Below are 25,149 nucleotides of genomic sequence, written 5' to 3' on the forward strand. Positions count from 1 at the left end.
CAAGTATCAATTGGATGAAGTAAGATCAATTGGATGAAGTAAGATCAATTGGATGAAGTAAGATCAATGAGAAGATAGAGTGGTTCTTATAGCAGAAGTAGATAGAATGTAGTTGCTACAGTAGTAAGTAATGTAGTTGCTGTGGTAATGTATGGTAACGATCTCGGTCAAAATTGATTATGTAAAGGGAATATTACCTAATGTGCCGTGCTACTAGCAAAACGTGCCGTGTCTGTAGCAATTCCCAGTTAGGGGGTGCTGAGTCAGCATTTTATTTATAGAGTGAAACATCGCATGTACTATTGGAGTACAATATATATGTACTTGAGCTGCCGCCGCTTTAATGAGGGTGCTCAGGCTCAGGCTCACTGAGTAGATCTCAGCACGGGCTCAGATCAGTGATCATACTCAGGCCAGTCACGTGCAGGATTACTGATGCTCAGTGATACTCAGCGTCTACCTACCTAGTTAATCAGTGAGCAACACTAATACACTCAGCCCACCTCAGACTATACCTAGAAGGGATTAGCCCCTACAGGGTCGTTTATGCTATAATAGTTATTTCGTTGATAGTATTGCTGCTACTCTCATTTTCCGCAGTACTATACCTTACTAAGAAAATCAGGGTAGGCCGGCCAATCACTCTTTTGAGCTGCTGAAGAAGATATCGATTGTAGAGATGTATGCTATTCGACGCACTCCCCTTTCCCTCCAACCCAACAGCCTCCTTCTTTCCCCCTCTGATTCCCTCCATGTACAATCGCAGCTATGCTCGCCAAAACCTCGAAGAGTGTAACCCCACAAGTTTCTCTTCTCTGATTCGTATCTCAATACACGTAGCGGAATTGAGGATTCTAGTATGAGAAGATAAGTAAAAGTCACTTCGGTGTTTTGGTCCCGATATCGTACCATTCGATCTGTAAGATCATCGTCAAATGCATGATCATAACTTTCCATTATTCCCGTTTTGTCTCGTCGATTATTCTCCCTGACACACAAAATTCGATAAAGCAGCGTAAGAACTGCTGCCGTAGACTGTGTCACGACAACGATCGTCCAGCCTGATATATAGCGCGGCGCATCATCGGACATGAACATCAATGGCCCGATCACATTGCCAACACTGTAAGCAATGAAAATACCAGCAGAAGTAAAGGCACGCTTGGTATAACCGGCCGTGTTTGCAACTTGTATGATCATTAGGGTGACGTAGGCCCCTCCAAACGAACCCAAGAAATAGACTCCCAGGAGGAGTCCTCCTAATTCTGATCGGGGCAGCAACCAGAGAAGGAGGCTCGAGATGATCGTCAGGCATTGACAAGTGATGACAATATATGTTCTCACGTTTTTGTACTTAAAGGCCAGGTATGGGCCTACCAGCTGGATGGTCCCGATGATGAAACCAAACGGCGTTAGGAGGAGGAGTGAGACTAGGGGAGTGAATCCAAAGCCATTGACGATTATAGCCTGAAAGGTTGACTGGGGCCCATTTGCAATCATTGTGAGCAACGCAATGAATATGACGAGCCAAAATCGCAGGTCGGAAAGTGCGTCTAATATTTGGGATCCCTTGAAGTGGACGTTGCGTACACCAGTGTTGTTACTTTGTAACCTTGCTACGGCGATATATCTCTCACGCTCCGAAAACCCACTGGCTCGAGTTGGGTCTCCTGGGAGAAAGAAAAGGACAACGAATGACCAGAGTACGGTCACTCCACCGGCACATATGAACATGTACTTCCATGGTGATAAAGGTCCCCCGAGTTGTCCTAGCCCAAAGTTGATGAGAGGGGTAAACATTGAAATGTAGCCTGTATCTGGAATGAGTGGGGTTCAACTGGAACTTGAGGAGAGTGTCCCACCAGTAAAACAGTACCAGATACCCATGCGCAGCGCCTGCTCTTGCTTTTTATACCAACCTCCTATCACAAGCATAAACATCGGAGCGATGGCAGCTTCAAGGAAACCAAGGAAAAATCTCTGCGCGTAAAACCCCCGGAAGTCAGTACATGCTGCCGCTAGCATAAGGACTCCTCCCCAGAGCAAGATTATGCCAGCGCCTACGCGCTCGATGGGGAAGCGCTGTGCGATGTAGATTGTAGGGTACGCTCCTGCAATCCAGCCAAGATAAAATATGGACGAGGCCATGGAATATCGAATTCCAATGAACAATTCAAGGTCTTCTCTGAGACCGAAAATTGCCTGGAATTGATGCTAATCAGTATCGATAATGCGGCAATATTGTAATTATTGTTCACCTGAGTGGACTTACAGCCTGGGAGAGCAGTGTCTTATCATAATACTGCAAGCCATATGATAGAGCCATGATAGGGAGCAGCTTTCTGTCGATTTTCCGGGTGAGTAGCTTCTCTTCCTCTGGATCCCATTCCCTATCACCGGCGTACGTCGCCATTGATTTCATCGCCTCATCGCCGTGTATGGTATCAACTGCGGGGAGCTTAACATTTTCAAGATGCGCATGCGTACTTTCTGACCCGTGGAAGGGGCCATTGGCGAGCTTCATGTCGGAAGACATCTTGAAATACTCGATGCGATTGTTTGCATTTCTCAGAACAGAAAATCGCTAATTGGAGACCAATTGGACTAATGCTATTTATCATGGCATTTATCTCGTATTCCCTCGGCAAATACGCAATAAGTCGGCGCCGAAAACTAAGTTCTGCTTTAAGCGACCAAGACTTGATAGAGGCCGTAGCTCACAATAGTTATTGGCATGCTACTTGCCTCATATTCTTTCAGCGAAGGCACAGCGAGTCGCCGCCGTCAAAGCCAGATTGGGTTCAGATTGCAACCACTTTATCACACGCAGTAATCGTAAATTATCTTTCTAATAGATACTGTAGGTAAATGGAGCGAAGGTCGAACTCCGCTGCCGAGGCGGCAGTGAAACTGGCTTATTCTCGGCGGTGCTGGGTCCGCACCGCCGAAGAACTCGCCCAGCCGTCTATTTAAATCTGGGATGTCCTAATCTACGATGTGGAAGCTACTTGGCTCTCACATTTCTTGCTAGTAAATTTTTCGATACCTCCTCTGAAGCAACCATGGATTTGCAATTCGAGTCAGCAAATCTTACCATTGACAGGAGTGGGAAAGTTTACATCATTACCATGAGGATGGGCTTTGAGAACAAGTTGAACACCAAATTTTGTCAGGAATTAATCAGTGCCTTTGCTTGGATCCGCCGTAATATCGACCCAGGCTCTGAGGGAGCTGTTATCACAAGGGGAAATAATGCTAAGTTCTACTGTACAGTGAGTAGATAATGACTACATCTTTGTGTCGCGGACTGACGATTGGGTCCATAGGGGCTTGACCTCGAAGAAGCAGAACAGAATCCATTTTCGAACACTGATGGGTTCTACCCCGTATGCCGTTGACTTGTCTAGACTCTGGAGACGAAATTATCTGACTTACAAGGGCATTTATTAGCTCTTGCACACGATCCTCGACTTTCCCTTTCCAACGATTGCTCTTGTTACTGGACATACATTTGGTGGCGGTTGCCCACTCACCCTTGCACATGATTATCGCATCATGAACAGGGACAGAGGCTTCATGTGTATGCCTCCGGTTGACCTTGGTATGCACTTCCCCGGTATGGGCATACTCCCTCGCCTGAAACTCCACCCGCCGGTTGCACGAAAGTTGTTATTGGAAGGCCATCGCTTCACCGCAAAGGAGGCACTGGCCGATGGACTGGTTGATGCCATTGCACCCCCAGACAAATATCTGGATGTTGCCCTGGAACTCGCCAAAAAATGGGCCCCGAAGGGGAAGGCTGGGTAAGGGGTCCACGAGCACACCATTAACACCACTTCATTCATTGTTGCTGACAACCCGTCTATCGGCAGGATTTACGGATTATTGAGAAATGAACTATGGGGAGAAATGGCGCGGCAGGTACAGCAGATAAGCTATGTCCACAGTCGCCCAACATTTCTACCAGGAAGGTCCAAGATTTGAAGGGGCGGGTACAGAACAGAGCATCGAAGCCATCGAGATGCAGTTGAAGGCGAATATAACCAGATCCAACGAAGTCCTGTGTTGGATTTAAACATACCTTACAGAGATATGCGCGAAGTAGAACTAGAGTCAGAATTATAATCTCAGACCCTCAGAAAGCACAAATTCCCGCTTCCTTCGCATCGCGAGCACGAGATATAAACTAGGTGGATAATCTATGTCGCGTCCTATGTGCTCTATAGCTTTAGATCTCCACGCGGCCACAGCCGGGACCAGTACGCAGTATCCGAACTCCCATGAGTGCAAAGCAGTCGCGCGGTGTTTCATTCTTGCAAGAAGGTTTCCAAGACCGATAAGCTTGCGGTATCAGTGTACTCAAGAAGTTCAAATCTCCTGAAATCACAAATCCTCGGACTATCTGAAAAACGACAAGAGTATTTCCAGATCGTAGGTAATGTCCAGATCAATTCGCAGCTAGCCAGCACACATCACGCTATTCAACCATATCATGAGAACAGTCTTACTGATAGGCTGACTTGGCGTCTGACTATTACGGATTAGTAACAGAACAAGGGTTTCAAGGTTGAAAGAAATGTTAGCTAATAACTCGACGAATGAAAAGACATATGGTGAGCCTAGAGTTCATTTCCCGAGCAAGTACGCCGACAGCCGATGAATACTGGTGGGTGTCCACTTACCCGGCTTATTTCGTAGTATTCGACGCCGAGCTAGGAGAGTGCCGCACAGGCGCGGGAGGATCATGCGCTACCCATATCCACCCATTGACCCCAGGACGAGTCGGGATTCGGCGATCTCAAAGAGCGGCATAGAATATTCCACGGGCCCTTTACCGTCGATTTATCCAAGGCGCAAAAAGCTGAGACCCATATCACGTCGGATGAATTCAGACCACCTCTTGACATGGGTTGAGGGTTAAGGGCACCATTTGATCATCTTGAACCCTGAATAAGCAAATACCTCGTGAGGTCGGTTCATCGCGGTCATTCTGGTCGACAAAAGAACGAAGAAGTATGCATTCAAGCTCGGATTCAAAACCTTTCAAAAGGGCATCGGTTGCCTGTGCCCGGTGTCGTGGGCGCAAAGTGCGCTGCGATGTTGCGATCAATGGTAGGTGGTGTACCAACTGTCGACTTGATGGTGTATCCTGTGTGGTCGTCTATGCCAAGAAGACTAGGAGGTTTGTCCGACATGAGAAGTCCGTTCTTCCATTCACTGAAGTCGATAGCGAAAGACGGATGGGCACAGTTGCCGCTGAGCGCGCAGCCCCAACCAAAGGATCAAGGCGATCTGAGCGGGCTTTGGCAGACCATGCCAGTCTAGCGACTGATTGTGGGGTGATACCTAACCCCAAGGGTGGGATACAAGCGTCTTCTCACCGAATAGACGGAAGTGAAGAAGGTATAGGTATACAATGAAATCTTTCCCGTAACCTACGTAGGATACAACATTGTCATGCTGCTGACACGCATTTAAGTGGCCACAAACATCGTTTCGAGCCACGGCAGCTGTCCAGATCCGAGCACCCACGAAATATTCCCGCAAACTACCCTCAGGCACTGTCAAAAGATCAACAATGAGCCATACACATCTCATAACATTTGCAGGGAATTGGATCTAAGTAGCCTTCCCCGAACAGATGCTGAGTTTCTTGAAAAGAAAGGTTGCTTTCATCTTCCGTGCAGGTCACTACTTGATGAATTCACCAAAGTATATTTCCAGTTTGTGCACCCAATGCTTCCTGTTATTGACGAGGAGACTTTCTGGGGCACCTATAATCCCATGGATAGTGATCCGGAAAAATCCCCCTGTTTGTCACTTTTTCTACTCCAGGCAATGCTTTTCGCAGCTTGTGTAGTAAGTACACCTGGGCAACCATGCCAACCGGATGTTTCACCAAGTTAACTGTATTGAAAGCACATATCCCCCCATGTTTCGAGGGAGATGGGCTTTTCAACCATCCGCACTCTACGTGATTCTTTTTACCATCGGGCTAAGGTAAGCCAAGACGGTCACAAACTGAAATGACGTGGAATCACTGATTCGAGAATGATAGCTTTTGTACGATTTTCGCACCGAGTCTGATGTATTGCAGTTGACCCAGGGTGCATTGCTTTTAACCTATCAGGGAAACCAGGCTGGTAGGGTTTGGCTGACAAACGCCATTCAGCTTTCGGTTTCTATGGGAGCCCACCTCTACAAAGATCTTCCAAATGATGAGCAGTCGCAAAAGGCCACAAAGAAGCGTATATGGTGGTGTCTCATCCGTCAAGATCGATTCATGGCATTAGCACTCAGACGTCCTGTCCAAGTCCTGCCTCATGTTTTTGACACGCAGGTGGCAAAACTTGAAGATGGTTTTGAGAGTATTTCGATTTATTCAGAGACGCCTGACCAAAGCACGAAGCCGCGGCTAGAAGGGACGTTCAATGTTCAATGTTGGCTCGCAGTTGTGCTCACCGAGTTAATTATGCTGGTGTATTCCCCTCGCAGTATCTACACCACTGGAAAGATGGAAGTGTCTGACGTATTGGCTCTGGTCGAGAAGGTCCATGCCGTTGAAGCTGGTATGGCATTGTGGCTACAGAAAGCCACGGAGACATTGAACCATTCTTCCATCATGACTGGAGGCTGCTATGAAACAGTCAACGCAACCTCACAAACAGTATATATATACTACCAGTAGGTCCATTCCGGAAAACAAAAGTTTACACGGCCCATCTCTGATATTGGAAAGCTCTGGCCAGATTGCTCTTGGCCAGTATAAAGCCTTCCTTGCAGAGCTGTATCCAGCATATGTCGAGAACATCCCGGCACTGGGACAGGAAAGAGTTTGCAGACATATTTATGATGCTGTCTCATCAGTGAACTACCATGTCAGACAGCTCATTCTTCGCAGGGTGGTCCATGCCGTTTCTGCAGATATGTGCGTGAATCCCATTGTTCTCTCAATTTCCAAGGTTTATAGACACGGGGAAAAGAAAATACCGGGGCTGACTTAACTTTCAACAGAGTTTTATATACAGCGTTTCCCATTTTATGTCTAATGATCGACGTTCAACTTGCATCCTCAGCTGGCCAGTTAGAAGAAGCTCGGCGTCTTTCCATGTACAGTTTGGAAATACTCAAACATTGCGAGGAACGCATCCTGGAAGGAGATGATGTCTTGTGCTTCATTGCAGCAGCTTTCAAGCGTGCCCATGGGTTACTAATCCGTCAATTACCCTCCGACTTGATAACAATGGGGGAGAATACGGGCTATCTCTCCCCAAGTGAAGACTCCATGAGCGATAGTCAATTATTTTCAATGGACTCTTTCACGACGATTTACGAGTACCTGAGACGCCATGAACCTCTCCCCCAACATAGCGTCATGCCACAAAGTTGGGATGACCTTCTTTTGCACTATCCACGACTCTACCTCCACCTTTCGCTGTTCCTGGACACTTGTATCTCTCGGAATTCACTCCCAAAATCCTACGACCTGCCGAGATTGGTTCGTAACTTTGATGATGGGCGTTCAGAGGGTCGCACAAGCCTTCTGGAAAGTGTTCCCTATGGATGCTTGGAAGATAGACAGATTTCGCCCGAAAATTCCGTGACGCAGTCATTAGGAGATTCTGAGGCCACAGGGGAAAGTGACATTCTTGCCATGAATTTGTTGCAAGACATCTTCTCGCTTGGAGACATTACGATCCAGAATACTGCCATGGACAGTTCACATTTTGACCTAGAAGATTATAATCTGGGAACCATTGCCTTTTTTGGGGAATAGTTACCCATCAAGCTCAAAAATATCAATCGTGTCACATTCAGTGATGTAAATTCACACCCAGAAGCCGGTGAGCTGGCATTGACGGGTATGTGCTGTCTACTACTCACAGCGTGACATCCTCCGTAGAACGAAACCCACTGTCGCTGAATGACCCAATGGAGATCGAGGCCATTGGAGAGAACAATAATACTGCAGCCTGTAATGTAGAGTGGCTTCATGAGTACTTTCTTTACCCCTAGGCCCTACGCCTAGTCACTGGTGTGGGTTGTAATTGGCATCATCACCCCGTTCCCGCGGGTCTTGTCGAAAGACCCAGAATTGGACCACACGAGTTGAATCTGTATTTCATTTGTTCCACGATTGAAGCCACAGCCGTGGTGAAGACACCCAATTGCACGACTAAGAGTCGAACATAGTGGGGGCTAGGTTGGAACATGGATGGGGTATGGCCTGTTCCAAATTCTAGATTCAATATAAATTTCGTTGACCAAAAAAGGGATTGCGACCGAACATGGACACTATGTAGGTAGAAGGAGCAGGAAGCTACGGGTGAGGATGATCCCGGGAGGAAGGTTGAGTATTGGAAAGGGGTAGGAGCTCTGGATTTGTTCATGTTATGGATGCTACCTAGGTAGGTCATGTTTGTGCTGACAAAACTAAGCACACGACTCGTAATAGATCAATTGCCTTTGTTCCGTTTCTTAGTCTGGTCCAGAAAGTCAAGAAAAGCCTCCTGACACTCCGCAGCCCGATCAACATATATCTCATGACCCTTCCCTGCGATGGGTACCAATCTGGCTCCATGGATTAGATCTCTCAGCGCTTCCTGGTCCTTGAAGCTGGTATTTCCACTGTTCGTCGGCGCCAGGATTAGAGTTGGGGATTTAATACCGGACATCATGGGTCGGACATCAAGATTGCTCAGAAATTCCGCATATCGCGCAAATCCTTCCCCCGTGGAGAGATCCATCTGGTCGAGCCACCAATTTTGATAGACAGGGTCCGATTGTCCGATTCCACCAGGGAGATTCGCCATTCTCCTGTTGAATTCGCGAGCACCTAATTTCCGGCATGCAGTAGGCCAATCCTCGAATTCTAGTCCCCAGCGTTTCTTGGCGTCGGGTGGTAAATAGGAAGGTGTGGCGCAAGTTGTCAGGGTGAGGACCCGTTCCGGATGCCTTTCTGCGAACGCTATCCCAATCATTCCACCAGTAGACTCGGCAAGGAGATGGATTTTGGCAACTTTCTCTTGGTCTAGGAGATCTACGATCTCGCTCAATATGGTGTCGAGGGAGTAATCATAGTCAGCGGATGGATCGCTCGACAAGCCATGTCCGCGAAGATCACGTCGAATGACACGGTATTTTCTTGCAAGTACCGGGATCCAATGGTACCAGAAGGTAAAATGGCGGCCAAAGCCGTGCTGTATGAGGATAGTCTCGGTCTCTGATTGCCTCCACGGGTCTGTAAAGTCATCGACAATGTAATGAGTAGTTTGTCCGTTCGCATGGTGGACGAATTGGCTATGGGGGGTCGATGTCTTGGGCATTTTGGCGACCTGCGATCACTGAAAAACTTGCAAGTTCAATAGTCTCTACTGGGGTATCTCGGCCCTTATAAAATGACCGGGAGCTCATTAGACCGACTGGAACGACCGAGGTGTGCGGACGTGATGGTTGATACCATTTCCCTAAAGCCGAAGGCCGACAGAAAGAACCTCCGACATTCCCATCTACAGAGAAAAGAAAAAGTATTACACGAGCGAAAATCGGGGCTGTATTTACCCGATTGAATTGAGCAACTAGTGTACACGCAATCGGGATTTTAAATTATTGCACCACCGAATAACCATTGCTGATGCACAATCAATTGTCAATATCATAAAACCCACCGTCGTTAACAACCAACGCCCCATTCATATAGCTACTCTCGTCGCTCAATAAAAAGCTCACTAGGTTTGCTTGCTCCTCTGCGAGTCCCATACGATGAAGAGCAATCTTCTGATTAAGAGGAGATTCCGCATTCTCTCGGGTCCCTGGAACTGCAACATTGCCAAGGTGACGCTCCGTCATTTCTGTGACAGTCCAACCAGGACAACAGCCATTGACCCTAACTCCACTTGGACCGTAGAACTTTGCACCATTTTTGGTTATCCCCGCTGCAGCATGCTTGCTGGGGGTGTAAGCTCCAAGGCCCAGTGATGTCAGGCCAGAAATTGAGACAACGTTCACAATTGACCCACGTTGAGCGGGGATGGGATATTCCGACGGAGGACTGAAGATGACCTCTCTGGGTTCTTGCCTCTCCATCTGCTGTGCTTCATACTTCTGACATAACCAGAGACCGCGAGCGTTGACTGAGTAGACTCTACAGAATTAGATAAAAGAATAAAAAGAATAAAAATAACACAAGGGAACTCGGGCAACATACTTATCGAACCATTCAGTTGTGATGCTTCTTTCCTCCGAAGCAATGGTCTCACAGATCCCCGCACAGTTCGCAGCGTAGTCAAGCCTTCCAGTCAAGGATGCACTTGCATTGACTGCACGTTCGATGTCCTGTTCCTTCGAAACATCCGTCTGGAGGAACTCAACCCGCACGTTGTATTTTTTTGCAATCTCACTTGCTGTGATATGTCCCCGCTCTTTGTTGAAATCGGCTATAAGCAATGAGATCCCCCGAGATGCAAGTTTCACGGATATGGCTTTTCCTATGCCACTGGCGGCGCCTGTGACCAATGCAACAAGTTCTTGCTTCATTTTGGTGCTCCTGGTAAGCGGATGTCGAAGGGAGAAGGGAGAATGGGGGAAAAAACAAGTATTAGAGATGGTGAATAGCTCGCAGAGAGTGGGACCTTTCCCTTGCGCTCCCCTCGAACTAAATCCGGGGTAAATATGTGGACGAGCCAAAGAAATTAACCGAAAAGCATCTCGGCGCCGAAGTACCAATGCTCCGGCTTTGGGGCTTCAGATCAATGCCGAGGTTTCTACCTGTCTCGATGAAAATAATTCCAAATCGACCGGGCAGATGTTACAGCATACGGGGTATCCTTCATCTTAGCTTCATAATGCGTCCTGTGCTACGTGATTCGAACTTGTAGAATATCTTTCTACCGCTTCTCTCTCTATTAGACCGGTGCTGAGCGACCTGACAAATCTCGATTTCGGTTAACGCTATCTATCTCAATAACTCTTACTGTATCCCTGAACAAGATGGGCGAGTCAACCCCTCATCATATTCCCTGTATGAATGCACTGGCAGCCAAGTATGGTTGGCCACAAGAAAACGAACGTGGCTACCGGATTACCGAGTCTCTCGCTGGCACCAAACGCCCCATGAGAATTGTGCACGTAGGGTGCGGTGCAGCTGGAATTTGTCTCGCGAAATTCATTCCAGATCGTGTGGAGAATGTCTCGTTTGTGTGCTACGACAAGAACTCAGACATCGGAGGCACCTGGCTTGAGAACCGATACCCTGGATGTGCTTGCGACATTCCATCTCCAGACTACCAGTTCACGTGGGCGCGAAATCCCAACTGGTCGAATTTCTATTCAAGTTCGCCTGAGATTTGGAAGTACTTCAAGCAAGTAGTCGACCAGCATAGTCTTGGCAAGTTCATGAAGCTCAATCACAAGGTTGAAGGAGCTTACTGGGATAGTGAAAGAGGGAAGTGGAAGGTGCATGTGCGGGATCTTCTTGTCGATAAGACGTTCATTGACGAGTGCGATATCTTCATCAATGGAGGAGGCATACTGAATAACTGGAAAATGCCTGAAATCGACGGACTGGAATCCTTCAATGGTCTTCTTGTTCACACGGCTGCTTACCCAGAAGGCACTGACCTCAATGGGAAGCGTGTTGCAGTGATTGGAATTGGTAGCAGTGGCGTGCAGGTTATCGCTAAAATCGCTTCGCAAGTTTCTAAATTGTATACATGGGTCAGATCACCGACATGGATCACTACAGGGTTTGCGCAGAAATATGCTGGTGAGGGCGGCCAGAACGTGACGTATTCGGCAGAGCAGAAGAAGCAGTGGAGAGAAAACTACCCCGAGTATCTCCAATACTGCAAGGACATCGAGACGGAGCTCAACCAGAGATTCAAGTTTATCCTCACTGGCTCTGAGGATGCGCAATCCGCCCTTCGATTCTCTGTCGACGAGATGAAAAGTAAGCTCGCTGGTCGGGAAGACTTAATTGAGAGCCTCATCCCCACTGAATTTGGCATTGGTTGCCGACGCCCGACAGTATGTATTTCACTCCTCCACACCTTGGCTATTTACGCTAATCCAAAATTCTGACATACTAGCCCGGAAATGGGTTTTTAGAAGCCCTGACACTTCCTCATGTCCATACCTTCACTAAGAGTGGAATAGCTCGCATCACGGAAAATGGGTTTGTTACAACCAATGGAGAGGAGCACGAAGTAGATGTGATAATTTGCGCTACGGGATTTGACACCACCTGGGTTCCTCGATTTCCTATCGTCCATGACGGCCGGAATGCCCAAGATTTCATGCGTGAGAGAACCTTGTCGTATCTTGCGATGGCGATTCCAGAAGGTTAGTTAGCCCCCATCGCATATTCAAATTGGTTGTGGGACCTGACTAAATGCCCGGACAGTTCCTAACTACTTCACGGTTGGCGGTCCCTACGGACCCGTCGGTCATGGAAATACACTCATGGTCAATGAGCGCTTGATCAGTAACATACTCAAGATCGTGGAGAAAATGCAGCTCGAAGGCATAAAATCGATCCGACCAAAACTCGGAGTCTGTGAAGACTTTGAAGAACATGCGCAACTATTCTGCAAACGGACTGCCTGGGATGGGAAATGCGCCAGTTGGTTCAAACAGGGTAAGAAGGATGGCAAATTGACCATTTGGCCTGGATCACGACTGCTCTTTTTTGAAGCCATGAAAGACCCTCGCTACGAAGATTACGATATTGAATATCTCAGTGGTAACACCTGGGGTTGGTTAGGTTGTGGCTTCACTCTGAAGGAGTATGATGGAAGTGATATTGCCTACTACATTGGAACTGAGGAGCATCCTGGGGCGATGCTTCCTGAGGAGAGTGCAAAGACCGAGTCCAGGGCCCCATGGGGAGTACCAGGAAATTTGTAAATTGAGTCAACATATGAGAGCAAAACACCACCATACATATCTTTTCATGTTCCTTTGATCATTGTGGCAGGCCTAAAAAAAAGCCTACCCGGAACAATAATGCTTGCTAAATCCCATTCTTTTAGTAATGTTGGTATCATCAACTAGGTAATGTGTACACAGGCAAGTGGACAGCATATATGCTTGGAAAGCAAAGTTCAATTAATTCATGTAGATCAATGTAGAAACTCAGTCTAGTTGGGACAGCACCCCTAGATCCCACACACCGGCCCTCGGCGGTCAAAATACCGGAACCGCAGCCCAGCGCAAGAATGCGTACACCAAACAAGGAATGTTATCTAACTATCGTTAGCAGTGAGTCAAATCTGGTTTATTCTAACATGAGGATAAGTCCCGACAGCTAACCTGGAAGAATTTCCTTTGAGGCAGGGCTTATACTCCATATCATTGACCAGGCTCTGTTTGCCTGCTTGTCTGATCTATAGGCTGAGCCCAAATCTTTTCTTTTCTGAATTATCCCAGACAGGGTCATAGTTCACATGCAGGGCCCTGAACTATTGGTAGATAGTATATTGACGTACGTCCAACGATCAGCATGTTAAGTTGTTAACAAGGGGTGCACGATGAAGGCTCTCATTGCAGGCCTTATCCCATATCTCATCTCTCCGATAGCTCATTGTAACCAATTACGCGGAGAGAACTAAATTCCTGTCTGTACCTGATCAGAAACGACCTTCCAGCCCACCGTAGCTTCACGAGGGGCCTGAAGATTGGCGTGCTGCACGCGGTGCTGTGTGGAGAAGTAGGTCAACCCGCTTGCCAGCCTCCAAGTTGGGCTAATGATAGGCACGAAGCTGATCAACCGATTTACGGATATACTGAGCACAGGCCGGGTTATTCAGAAGTGATAATCCGCTTGGGGAAATCGGTTGTTGATATTAGAGTTTGTACGAGCCCCATTAGTGTCGAAAGGAGGGAGCTAACACTGTGGAATCGAATAGTGAGATGACCTGCCACCAATTAAAGCAAGCATTTGACCAATGTGAGAATGAGAAAGCCGAATCCCACTCGGCTTTATCATCGTCGTTAGCCGAGATATCGGGAAAGCACGGCAAATGATTTAGAGAGGGACTATTCCCCGCGTGATTGATACCCTTTCGTTGGATAAAAATCGGCAATCAAAGTGACGAACGAGATCTCCCCCGGTTCTTATCAGGATGTGCATTTCGTCTAGAATTCATGAAATGGTTATCTACAACCGAGAGGATCCGGGCGATTCGTACCCAGACGCCACGATGGCCTGGCAAAAAGTAAAGCAAACGAGATCTACTAGGAGCCCAGAAAATGGCATGGTGGAAAATTCAAAGAAGGCACCGACCATTTCAACACATTTCCGTTCGTCAGTTAGGCGAACCGGCAATGCGATAGTCATTTCTCTCCGCGGAGCGGATCTACAATGGCTGCTCTCGGAAATTCAAGGATGTCGAGGATCCGATCCCACCGTTCAAATTATTTTCAACGAAGACAAAAGCCCGCCTCAGCCATCAAACATACCGCACGCCAGCGAGGAGTCGTCCCTGACTCCTAATATCCTCGATACTCTACGAGTGACTCCTTGCGAAAAGAACTACCTGGAACGTGTGAGCGGCGGCGATGGTTCAACAAAAACGGATTTACCAGATATTGAAGAGGATTGTGCATTGGATCCTCGGGCCATTGAGGCGTACATGATCTCCACTGGCTTGTCGGACACTGAACCTGAGTGGAATGAATTTACTACTTTCTAATGCGGCCGGTTTTATACTGTCATATAGAATAATCTCCACTACAAATCTTTGAATACACACATTGCCTCCTGAACAGGCTTCTTTCGGTCCATTGTTTTACACACATGATATCTACGAAGATTATATGAGCTCAATACCATCATTAGATCATTTTGGTATTTTTCACATATCCATAGTATTGTGACTCCATGATTCAATCTATAATAGATCAGTGGTTTCATTAGTATATAGAAGTCCTTGTATTGAATAAGAAAATCGTCGGCAGCAACCTTCTCAACCTGAAAATCCAGGCAAGGCTACTTAGTTTGTTATTCTCTTTTTTTTGTTAATGCTCAGGTACGAAAGATGCTCAAAATAGCTTGTGCGTTACTTGAGAACCGATGCTTTCATTCCCCGAGGACATGTGAACAAGATGGCAAGTATTCTGCATTCTCCTTCTTCCACTATACAAAACAATGAGTATCTCTACACAACCCTGCTAGATCCGCGCTGGAGAAACCTCGTTTTCAGGTTTGCTCACTCTTCTTCAGCTGAGGAAGAAGACTTCCAGGATTTTCCCTCGTTCCCAGATAATGAGACAAATCCCCCCCATTGAACTCAATTGTCGCAAACCCATTGCCTAAAAAGCCAAATGGATTACCACTCCAATACTCAATCTCATAGTCTTCAAATCTCGGCTCGTTCATAACCTCAAAGTAGACCAGGCGAGACCCAGGCCACATGGTCAGACGGCCATCTTTTTGACCATTCTTGAACCAGCTTGAGCAAGGCCCGGACCAGGCAGTGCGTTGAACATAAAGGTCAGCATGTTCGGCAAACTTCTCGCAGACGTCACGTCGGGGCGTCAGAGATTTAATGTTTTGCTTTTGCATCTTGCTAGCAACCACAGTGATGTTTCGAACCAGGAGCTCAGACATGGCAATATAGGAGCCGTGACCAAAGGGCCCATAAGGGCCACAGATGGTGAAGTAGTTGGGGACTGTTAATGTCAGCGCGAACATTTTTTGCGCAAAGATATCAGTTGTACTCACTGTCTGGAACTGCCACGGACAGATACGAGAGTAATTTCTCGCGATGCATGCTTTGGACATTCTTGCCCTGCGCGATGACAGGGAAGCGAGGCACCCACGAGGTATCAAAACTGAGGAACTCTTAGCCGCAAACACGATATATTTTATGAAGATCCACTGTATCTTACCCAGTAGCGCAGATCAGTATGTCTATCTCGTGATCGTTGCCTTCATCATCAATAAATCCATTGCGTGTAATCCTTTGCGGGACGTTGGTGAATGTACGGACATTAGGCAGACTCAGAGACTCCAAAAATCCGTTTCCTGGCTAATCATATGATTAGTAGAGATAAAATAAAACGGTAGTGGAATGCATACAGTTGGTCGACGACATCCCACTCCGAATTCAGTGGGTATAACTTTCGCGGCAACATCGACGTTCTTTCCGAGCTTGTCCTTCATTTGCTGAACCGAGAATTTCTTCGCTTCTTCAGCTGCCGGTGTGCCGTTCAGAATAAATTTGTAACGCTGGTTGAGTTCATTCTCAATTCCTTTGCAGTAGTCCTGATACTCAAGCGGGTTCTCTTCCCAGTGACTTTTCTGCTCTTCTGAGTCTGTATAGCCATCAGCAAGGGTTACGACGTGCACAATGCTCTTTCAAAGCCAGATCACTTACATTCAAAGTTAGTACCCCCGGGACCAGCATACTTTTGCGCAAATCCTGCCGTAATCCAGGTTGGGGATCTAATCCAAGTATACAGCTGGGCGACATCTGGAGCGATGCAGGGGATCACCTGGACACCGCTACTGCCGGTTCCAACTACTGCCACGCGTTTGCCTTTGTAGTCAATCGAGTCATCCCAACTGGCAGTATGGCATTTAATGCCTTCAAAGTCTTCGAGGCCTTCGATTTCGGGCCATCTCCAGTTGCTGTTAGGTTGGTTAGTCTAAGCCCATTTTGGGAGGACGTGGAAAGGACTCTGGGGTTGTCAAATTATACTTCAGAAGGCCCCCATTATTGATAAATATCTCGCCGCGATCAATAAAAGTTGCTCCATTGGTCAAGTTGAGAACTTCCACTTCCCATAAGCCCATGTCGTCATTCCATTCAGCTCGGGTGACTTGGTGGTTGAAGACGAAATATTTCCGAAGGTCAAATCGATCCGCAACGTCTTTAAAATACTGCAGAATTTCATCTCCGTAGGAGTAAAAGCGTTTCCAGTGAGGATTCTTCGCCCATGTAAACTACGTACAAAATTAGTCGCATGAAAACCATCCGAATCGCTCACCGGACAGTACCTGATAATTGTGGGACGGAATGTCACAAGCTACACCAGGATATCTATGACATGTAAATATGATTTGCCCAACTGCACAAGAGCAGAGCCGTTTGACTAACCTGTTCTCAAACCACGTTCCTCCGACCTCCGGGTTCTTCTCGTAAATGGCAAGACTGACATTTTTCACTTTCTCCGGAAGGATTTTGGCTAGATTGAGACCAGACACGCCAGCGCCAAGGGAGATGACCCGTAGCGGGCGCTCTGCGCCGCAAAGTTGCTCTTTGATTCTGTATCCATTTGCGTTCTCCCTTGGCCAGCCGTATAAATCCGGCAGGATTTCGAAATTCGGAAGGTCCTTGGTTGAGGAGCCATTGAGGTTTGGTTCGGTGAGAGCTGGGGCCATGATAGAATCTGATCCGTTGAGAATTGACAATGCGATCGGGTTAGTGACAAGATGAGTGAAAGATAAGTAATATCCATTGTATTTGTGTTATTCTTTGCATGCTATGTCCGCTACTTTGTCAGTCGTAACCGCGCGGCCTTTACTTCGGGTTGGCCGTAACCCGACAACGCCGAGGGATGTGGGGTTCGGCCTCGGTCTTCGGCGAGTATACTGTTTGGAGATCCAGCTTTTGGCCGGATCTAGCAGGGTCACGACATCTAGTGATGCTTGTACTGAACGTAGGAGTTGAGCTTTCCACCGACTTAGACCATTCACCTGCCAATTTCCTTATCCTTTGCATCGTCGCGTTCCGCAACTCCCAATGCAACCAGAGGCAGTCAGAATCTCATCCCAAACGTCTAAGGTCACAATGCCTTCCAATACATATATGCAGGGGTATATATCTATCCATAGATCTCCGTTTTGACGTCCTTCTAATCGACTCCTAGCGTCGCTATCATCACGGGGGCGGCATCCGGTATCGGCCGTGCAACCGCCCATACCTTCGTTCAAGAAGGATGCAAAAAATTAGTCCTAGGAGATATAGATTACGAAGGCCTTCAGAAAGTTGCAGAGGAACTTCAAGCGCGAGACTCCACAGTGAGAACACTAATCTGTGCCGTGGATATAGCATCGGAAGTCCAGGTAGATGCTTTCATCGAAGCCGGGGTGAAGGAGTTTGGTGCCATTCATTATGCCGTGAATAATGCTGGATTGACTAGTAAGCCAAGAGTGAGAACTCACGAGCTTCCCACTGCGTCTTGGGATCAGGTAGTTTCGGTCAATCTGCGCGGGACCTGGTTATGTGAGCGGGCGGAGTTGCGGCAGATGATGAAGCAGAACACAGATCTGAAGACCAGGTATGATCTACTCCGTGGAAAAAAGTACTTGATGAAAGATTGAATTTTGTGCCGTGTTTACAGGACCGGCTCACCGTCGCAACGAGGGGGAATTGTCAACATTTCTTCCCTGTTCGGAATCCTCTCTCATCCTACGACTGGTGCTGTAAGTTTAACCATAATTTAGAAACAGAGTGACAAGCTGATACTGGTAAAGTATTCTGCGACAAAAGCTGGAGTCATCGGAATGACCAGAACGGATGCATTGGCATACGCCGAAGAAGGGATTCGAGTCAACAGCGTCTTACCAGGCTTTGTGAAAACTCCCAGTATGTACAACTTTCATGAGGACTTATCTGATTCATGCAGAAGCTGAAGTAAATAGTGGTGGAAGAGTCCATTCGACGAGGAGCAAATTATGAGGAAATCGTCGCGAGCATTCCAATTCGCCGCTGGGGTCATCCGGAAGAGGTTGCAGAAGCCATCGTTTTTCTCGCAAGTGAAAAGGCTAGTTTGATCAATGGCGTATCTCTCGTGGTGGATGGTGGGAAACAGTATAGCGCATAGGGAGCAAACCATGAAGAATGAAGCCTTTTCTCATTCGAGACGAAGTTCGTTCTCCTCTCCAACAGACTAGCCAAACTGCGCCTTAGACCTTGGAGTGGAATATAACGTAAAATATATTTGAGAGAACAAGGTGTGACTAGTCATAGGTGATGAGTATTCTAGTGATGGAGAGATTCTTCATGCAGTTGGTTTCGCAGATGTTTCCAGGCCTACGTTGGTTACTGTTTGCTCTCTGAATTACCGGTTGAATGCCTTCAAGGAGCTGTGGCTATCTGCTCTCACTCAATGTCGTGTTTTCCCCTGATAAAAATTATAGCATTTTAATTCGAGAGCCACATGGGCGAGCAGATCGTGAGACATGAAACAGAGGATCTGGTAAAAATTATAATAATTATAGCGGATTGCATAGGGAAGAAGCGGCTACGCACAGGAAGCAAAGAGAATTACACGAAGCGAGAAGCACTGATATCAGGTATCTGGAACATTCTGGGTAAGATATAGATAGATGAAAATGAAGAAGATGAAGAAGCAAGCAATAGGACAGACAGCCCAAAAGGTGATAGAGGGAGAATATCTCCATCTGGAGGCAATATAGATTATACGACTAAGAGATGGAGAAGCGTCGCTAGTGGTGCAAGCACACCATATGTAGCTCATCTCAACCCTAGCCGTAGGAAACGGTAATTTATGGACCTCTCTCCAGGGAATCAAATCTCCCTGGTTCCGCTGGCAGAGCAAACGAAGAGCCGAGGCGATTTGCCGGTGAAAAAGAAAGAGGCCAAGCATATGATCTCATCGGGTAGCCAGCGAGCATCTCATGCTAATAGAGAGTGATATGGAAAAGTTTGTTCTATTCTACATTTTTTACGTTTGCATATTTTGTAGCATATTCCGTTGAATTATGAAGAACATGGACGTAATACTCGACTTCCAGGATGCATGTCAAATTGGAAAGTAAAAAAAAGCCTTGGTAATGTGATTATCTACTTAGCAACTGGCTAACTATTGATTGGCAGGTGGTACCTGAATCCGTTGGGAAGTTGCTAGCAGAATATTCTGCTGATCATCGGCCCTGGATCCATCCGGATAGTCATCGACATCCATGTCGTAGTATCCGAAAGGAGCTTCCTCGCGGTTGACGATTGTAAAACACCGTCCTAGTTCTTTCAGCAATTGAAATTTCACAACAGCGACAACCTGAAAGGGAGAGCATACCATTGATTGAGCCATCGGACACAATTTTCAACATCGCACCGGCTGCGTCGGCGGCGTCTGCAAATTTCACACCCTTCGACTTTGCGTGCTGATAGACACTTGGGCTCATGAGATTGGTTTCAACATACCTATCGACATTAGAATTTTCGTTACACAATAAGTGAGATCAGTAACACTACCAAGGAGACAAAGCACATGCACGGATTCCGTCAAGGAATGTGGTGCGGCGAAGACATCGCATCAAAGCGCGTGCCGCAAATTTGGACATCATATAGATAGGCCCTCCTGGGACGTCCCCGTAGCCCGCGGCGCTAGACAAGACAATGAAGCACCGGTCTCTGCCCGGAATAAGTTCGTGTTGCTTGAAGTAATACCGAGCAAGCTTGCATGTATTGATGACCCCGTTCACGTTGACGTTGAGGATATTGAGATTTGGTGCCTGTGGCTCATCCCCAATATCTGACTCTAGTTAGATAATTCCAAATCCAGTGGGTGCTCCAGGATATACCTTCACCATAAAATATCGGGTCAGCACCAGTAATACCAGCATTTGCAATAGCAACGTCCACTGTTTTGCTGGGCGAATTGGCCTTTGCTTGACGGAACATCTCTCGCTGGGACTCAAAATCGGTCACATCACATGGAAAAAATTGAGCGTTCCTATCCCACCAGAATAAGCATGTTGTCAGACTGGGGTAGGAAAAATAAAAACTTACGGACCAAGCTGGGCTTCAATCTTTCTACCTGCAGCTTCATTCACGTCGCCGAAGGTGACAAATGCTCTGCGATATTTCAGGGCTCTGATTCCTTGCGGGATTATTGGAGTAAGCATACCCTGCTCTAGCGAACGCCCTAGTAGCCTGCTCGCCCATACCACTAGCACCTAAGCCATTCCTCAGTATAAGATCATGGATTGGTTTCGACAATCGCATTTTCGTACCTCCTGTAATAACAATGCTCTTGCCTGCCACATGGCTCAGGTCCGGGGGTATGGTACAATCCACCACCCCTTTCTTATATGCCGGATATTTTTCCATGTTCTTAGTTGGTAGATTCGAGGCAACTTGAGAATTCTCGGAAAGTGTAGGAGTGATGAAACGGATATGAGCAATTTAATATGTTCATCCCTTTCCATTGACTAATCGTCATCAATCATGTCCGCTTCCCTTGGATCGGTTTTCGGCGTAGCGGCGTTGTTCGGTCTATTATGGCTGGGCTACGGGACCGGCCACGAGAGGGGTGAGTTTATGTTTATTCTCCGCGCGACGACATTTCATAAATTCGGAGATGATAAAGGTTTGAATAAAGAGACTGGTTCTTGCAGGCGACCAATTTCGCTAAGCCATCCAAGCGTTATGGCGACCCCCCAAATTATCACCTGCCAGTCCACCGTGGACATCCCGGCTGTTGATATTGCCTCGTTCGTTTTCTCATCCGGGACACCTGAATCTCGCCAAAACCCGCAATATTTCGATGCGGATTCGCCATCACGATGCTACAGTTTGAGTGAAGCCGAACTCTATGTGAAACGAATTAGCAAGGGTCTAATCAATCATGGTCTTCAGCCGGACGACAAAGTAATGCTCTTTTCTGGGAATGCGCTCTACTTTCCGGTACTTTTTTGGGGTGTAGTTGCTGCTCGCTGTGTATTCACCTCGGTCAACCCTGGTGCCTCCGAGACGGGTAAAATTTTCTGCTGGCCCTCACAATCTTTTCATTCGCTTATTTCACTCTGCAGAGCTTGAATACCAACTGCGAGACTCCGAATCAAGGATATTGCTGGCCCATCCCTCGGCTACTACAATAGCACTAGCTGCTGCTCGGCGAGCAGGCTTGCCTATCGAACGCGTGTTTGCTTTCGTGGATCCAGGTGAAGTAGCAGAAAGCAAGACCGCGCCATTGCGCCCGTGGACAGATTTATGGTGTTCTCCAGATGAAGTTGCCACCTGGCGCTGGCATCGGATTGAGTCACTGGAAGAGGCACAATCTACCACCGCCATCTTAAACTACTCTAGTGGGTAAGCACAGTCACGTCTTCAATTTGAGCATTTGTATCGAGTGAATTAATGGCGTTTCACGCTTATAGAACAACCGGAACCCCAAAGGGTGTGGAAATATCGCACTATAATGCCGTGGCCAATTCGATTCAATTGGTTGCGAAACGTTCCATGGTGGATGACACGGAGGCAGCGCGCGCCAGGAGGGCCCGCTTGGATATCATTGGTGAGCGATGGCTCGCTCCGCTTCCTATGTACCATGCCTACGTGAGTATATGGCAATCCGTGCCAAAATCTTCTGAAGTAATCTAATGATCACAGGGTCAAACGTATTACTGCATGAACGCTGCACGTCTCGGAGCCAAAGTTTACATTATGAGGAAATATAATCTGTCGAAACTCCTGCTATATGCCGACCTTTACCGGATCACATTCCTCACTCTTGTCCCGGTCATTGCGAATATGATGGCCCGTCACCCTCATCCGGCGATGTACAATTTGAAGTCTGTCGAAAGCATCGTCTGTGGATCAGCTCCGTTGAACCCAGATTTAGCCCAGGTAGTGGCCCGGCTTTATCTTCGCAACGGTGTCACCATAAAGCAGGGACTGGGGATGACGGAAACCACCTGTTCTCTGACCCAGTTTGCGCCTGATGATAAGGATGATGGCCGCTCAGTGGGCTGGTTGAATGCAAACTGTACAGCCCAGGTGCGACCAGTCCCTGGCGAGGATTTTACCGACGGTGCACCCCCGGGGTAACTGTCGGCGAGATCTTAGTGTCAGGTCCAAATATAATGAAAGGTTACTATAGGCGGCCGGAACAGACACGAGAGAGCATCCACGTTGACGCCAAGGGTGTCCGATGGCTTCGCACTGGTGACATAGGCTATGCCACTGAAAAGGGCCATTTTTATCTAGTAGATAGGCTGAAGGTATGTCACGCTCAATAAACCATGGAAAGCGACATAAAAGAAACATTTATTCTCTAACACACTGCCGACAGGACCTTATTAAAGTTAAAGGCATGCAAGTGTCACCTGCCGAGCTCGAGCTGACCTTACTGGAGCACCCAAATGTCAGTGACGCAGCGGTCGTTGGGATCAAAAGGTACAAATTTCTCTGCAACATATTTTGTACTGTCAATGCTTACTCGATTCCTAGGCCTGATGGCGAGTATCCCTTAGGGTTTGTGGTTCGAAAATCCGGGACTGTGACGGCCCGAGAGCTTCAGCAATTGATTGAATCTCGCTTCGCCCCACACAAATGGTTGACAGCCGGTGTACAATTCGTGGATTCTATACCGCGCACAGCCAGTGGTAAAATCATCCGTCGGGCATTGAGAGACTCGGGGCTCAAAGCGAAGCTTTGAGAGTGAAGCACTTTGAAACCATCTCAAGCTCACATTGGAGATAATGTTATTAATCTTAGTCTTATATAAGCTTCAATCAAGTCTCAGCCTATGCCTGAGATTCATTCCACGAGATCATGGGCGATACAGCTCTCTGTCGGGTTGTAGATAAAGATTTCCGCGCCAGAGTAGTGGTTTTGGGTCCGACGTGGTCTGCTCCTCTTCCTACTCTGATATCGAGAAAATCTCCTGCCAGGGATGGTACTTGAATTGAATTTCCCGTTTTTATTCTTTTTTTTTTTTTTTTTTGGTATCTAGATGTTTTGTCTTGTCTCCGGTTGGAGATTAGGAGTAGTAGCGCGCTCCAGCGGGTCGTTATTATCCTCCCCAGCCCCCAAGTGTGGAGCGGCTGCCAAATTTCTACATATCTGTAACCGTCAAGATATAAGCAAGAGCGAGAGACGATATCAAACAATTGGATTCATTGTATTCAAGAGTTGAAAAGACCACAATCGAAACTCGGAAATCCTTTGTTTAAGAAATAGACCTCGCTTCAATATCTAACAACTGCCTACCCAGGTCTCGAAACGTATCCTTAGCGGGGCGGAACTTCAACCCCAGATCCTTAACAGCTTCTGATCCGTCGACATCAAACGCATTCTTAGGGAGGGAACTAGTTCCAGGCTGCCCACGTGGGATCCTATGTCTGGCTTCCGGAAGAGCCTCGTAGAGAAGATCCGAAATCTCTTGGTTGCAGATACGTCCCCGCGTCACCAGATAGCGTTTATTCGATGCCGATTCTGCGAACATAGCTTTATAATGTGCCTTGGCAAGATCCTGGGAACCGAAATCAGTTTCGCAATCATTGCGCGTATGAAAAGGTTAGGCCTACCCGGACATCAATATCGGCATGCACCCACTCTGCAGGGAGAGGGATTTCTGCTGTTCCGTTGAGAAAGCCATTCCAGATGTTAGCAGTGGTCACGTTCAAATCATCGATCGATTCAACAGAATGGCGCAGGGGTCCATGAACCATTGGAGGATTGAGAAAGACCAAATCGAAGCCTCTAGAGGCCGTTTTCATAAAATCCCATGCTGTATTCGTATCAGCATCCTTATCTCAGTTCATACTATAGCGATAGACGAGAAATGAAGTCGTTCAATGCTCACCTGCTCTTTCGGCAAGCGTTTTGCTAAACCAGTATGCCAACCGGGGGTTTTCCGCATTGACCTCTTCCGCCGTGACTGGATTCCAGTCGCGTGAGGTGTACACTTTCCCATTGCCCTGCATATCCTTCGGGTTCCCAATTGCAGAGAAGCTGCCGGTGATGACAACCCGCTGGATATTTTTTCCATGCCGAGCTGTCGCGTTGAGCATCTCCCGCGTACCTTGCACGGCTGGCTGGACGAAGTCCGCCACCGATTTCCCACTCGAGTAGTTCAGAGGACTAGCGGTGTGGATGATGTAGCGGATTGATGGGTCTGATTGTAGTGCCTCGTCATATGCTCCAGGTTTCGTGATGTCGGGAACAATGGTGAAGTCTAAGCGATCCCCCGCGTTGGGAAAATCACCTCTTACCCGGTCTGCCGTCTGCTCTGAACGCACTATGCCTCGGACGGATAGGCCATGAGCCAGGAGCACCTCCAGGATATGACTCCCAATGTATCCATTAACACCGGTAAGAATAACCTTGGTCGCCGCCATCTTTCGAATCAGATTTCAGGGTTCCTTTGAGGATGATAGAGTGGACAATTACCTCT

At 47.4% G+C, this 25,149-nt stretch overlaps 12 protein-coding genes across 12 annotated transcripts; 6 read left to right on the forward strand and 6 right to left on the reverse strand.

The window, feature by feature from the left end:
* Positions 1-909: 909 nt before the first annotated feature.
* Positions 910-2,536, reverse strand: N7487_008917 (uncharacterized protein; the record flags this gene model as incomplete). Its single annotated transcript, XM_056876647.1, has 3 exons — positions 910-1,811; positions 1,863-2,202; positions 2,273-2,536. Coding segments are annotated over 3 exons (1,506 nt in total), but the record flags the coding sequence as incomplete, so codon positions are not given.
* Positions 2,537-3,062: 526 nt separating this feature from the next.
* On the forward strand, positions 3,063-3,807 carry N7487_008918 (enoyl-CoA hydratase/isomerase family protein; the record flags this gene model as incomplete). Its single annotated transcript, XM_056876648.1, has 3 exons — positions 3,063-3,272; positions 3,327-3,386; positions 3,451-3,807. The coding sequence occupies 3 exons, from the start codon at positions 3,063-3,065 to the stop codon at positions 3,805-3,807; spliced, it is 627 nt and encodes a 208-aa protein (XP_056728836.1).
* A 1,208-nt stretch (positions 3,808-5,015) lies between these two features.
* On the forward strand, positions 5,016-7,777 carry N7487_008919 (FarB protein; the record flags this gene model as incomplete). The annotated part of the gene is made up of 6 exons (XM_056876649.1): positions 5,016-5,403; positions 5,480-5,859; positions 5,920-6,000; positions 6,059-6,684; positions 6,740-6,928; positions 7,015-7,777. The coding sequence occupies 6 exons, from the start codon at positions 5,016-5,018 to the stop codon at positions 7,775-7,777; spliced, it is 2,427 nt and encodes an 808-aa protein (XP_056728837.1).
* A 679-nt stretch (positions 7,778-8,456) lies between these two features.
* On the reverse strand, positions 8,457-9,326 carry N7487_008920 (alpha/beta fold hydrolase; the record flags this gene model as incomplete). The annotated part of the gene is made up of 1 exon (XM_056876650.1): positions 8,457-9,326. The coding sequence occupies one exon, from the start codon at positions 9,324-9,326 to the stop codon at positions 8,457-8,459; it is 870 nt and encodes a 289-aa protein (XP_056728838.1).
* A 316-nt stretch (positions 9,327-9,642) lies between these two features.
* Positions 9,643-10,536, reverse strand: N7487_008921 (SDR family NAD(P)-dependent oxidoreductase; the record flags this gene model as incomplete). The annotated part of the gene is made up of 2 exons (XM_056876651.1): positions 9,643-10,144; positions 10,208-10,536. 2 exons carry the CDS (start codon positions 10,534-10,536, stop codon positions 9,643-9,645), a joined length of 831 nt encoding a protein of 276 aa, XP_056728839.1.
* A 453-nt stretch (positions 10,537-10,989) lies between these two features.
* Positions 10,990-12,903, forward strand: N7487_008922 (flavin-containing monooxygenase; the record flags this gene model as incomplete). The annotated part of the gene is made up of 3 exons (XM_056876652.1): positions 10,990-12,024; positions 12,087-12,339; positions 12,401-12,903. The coding sequence occupies 3 exons, from the start codon at positions 10,990-10,992 to the stop codon at positions 12,901-12,903; spliced, it is 1,791 nt and encodes a 596-aa protein (XP_056728840.1).
* A 1,217-nt stretch (positions 12,904-14,120) lies between these two features.
* Positions 14,121-14,690, forward strand: N7487_008923 (uncharacterized protein; the record flags this gene model as incomplete). Its single annotated transcript, XM_056876653.1, has 1 exon — positions 14,121-14,690. The coding sequence occupies one exon, from the start codon at positions 14,121-14,123 to the stop codon at positions 14,688-14,690; it is 570 nt and encodes a 189-aa protein (XP_056728841.1).
* A 506-nt stretch (positions 14,691-15,196) lies between these two features.
* N7487_008924 (flavin-containing monooxygenase) lies at positions 15,197-17,383 on the reverse strand (the record flags this gene model as incomplete). The annotated part of the gene is made up of 8 exons (XM_056876654.1): positions 15,197-15,669; positions 15,722-15,831; positions 15,889-16,028; positions 16,079-16,314; positions 16,377-16,630; positions 16,701-16,945; positions 17,000-17,042; positions 17,100-17,383. 8 exons carry the CDS (start codon positions 17,381-17,383, stop codon positions 15,197-15,199), a joined length of 1,785 nt encoding a protein of 594 aa, XP_056728842.1.
* Positions 17,384-17,792: 409 nt separating this feature from the next.
* Positions 17,793-18,828, forward strand: N7487_008925 (SDR family NAD(P)-dependent oxidoreductase; the record flags this gene model as incomplete). Its single annotated transcript, XM_056876655.1, has 5 exons — positions 17,793-17,818; positions 17,872-18,282; positions 18,346-18,427; positions 18,479-18,590; positions 18,647-18,828. The coding sequence occupies 5 exons, from the start codon at positions 17,793-17,795 to the stop codon at positions 18,826-18,828; spliced, it is 813 nt and encodes a 270-aa protein (XP_056728843.1).
* Positions 18,829-19,830: 1,002 nt separating this feature from the next.
* N7487_008926 (uncharacterized protein) lies at positions 19,831-21,080 on the reverse strand (the record flags this gene model as incomplete). The annotated part of the gene is made up of 7 exons (XM_056876656.1): positions 19,831-19,985; positions 20,044-20,171; positions 20,223-20,502; positions 20,552-20,703; positions 20,760-20,825; positions 20,878-20,926; positions 20,984-21,080. 7 exons carry the CDS (start codon positions 21,078-21,080, stop codon positions 19,831-19,833), a joined length of 927 nt encoding a protein of 308 aa, XP_056728844.1.
* Positions 21,081-21,398: 318 nt separating this feature from the next.
* On the forward strand, positions 21,399-23,409 carry N7487_008927 (uncharacterized protein; the record flags this gene model as incomplete). The annotated part of the gene is made up of 7 exons (XM_056876657.1): positions 21,399-21,726; positions 21,782-22,061; positions 22,130-22,307; positions 22,362-22,795; positions 22,852-22,972; positions 23,044-23,147; positions 23,202-23,409. The coding sequence occupies 7 exons, from the start codon at positions 21,399-21,401 to the stop codon at positions 23,407-23,409; spliced, it is 1,653 nt and encodes a 550-aa protein (XP_056728845.1).
* A 513-nt stretch (positions 23,410-23,922) lies between these two features.
* Positions 23,923-25,093, reverse strand: N7487_008928 (uncharacterized protein; the record flags this gene model as incomplete). Its single annotated transcript, XM_056876658.1, has 3 exons — positions 23,923-24,225; positions 24,281-24,483; positions 24,559-25,093. 3 exons carry the CDS (start codon positions 25,091-25,093, stop codon positions 23,923-23,925), a joined length of 1,041 nt encoding a protein of 346 aa, XP_056728846.1.
* Between the last annotated feature and the right edge of the window lie 56 nt (positions 25,094-25,149).

The sequence above is a fragment of the Penicillium crustosum genome (genome assembly GCF_028827405.1).
Source record: "Penicillium crustosum strain IBT 35664 chromosome Unknown utg000003l_segment0_segment0, whole genome shotgun sequence".
In the NCBI taxonomy this organism is placed as follows: Eukaryota; Fungi; Ascomycota; class Eurotiomycetes; order Eurotiales; family Aspergillaceae; genus Penicillium; species Penicillium crustosum.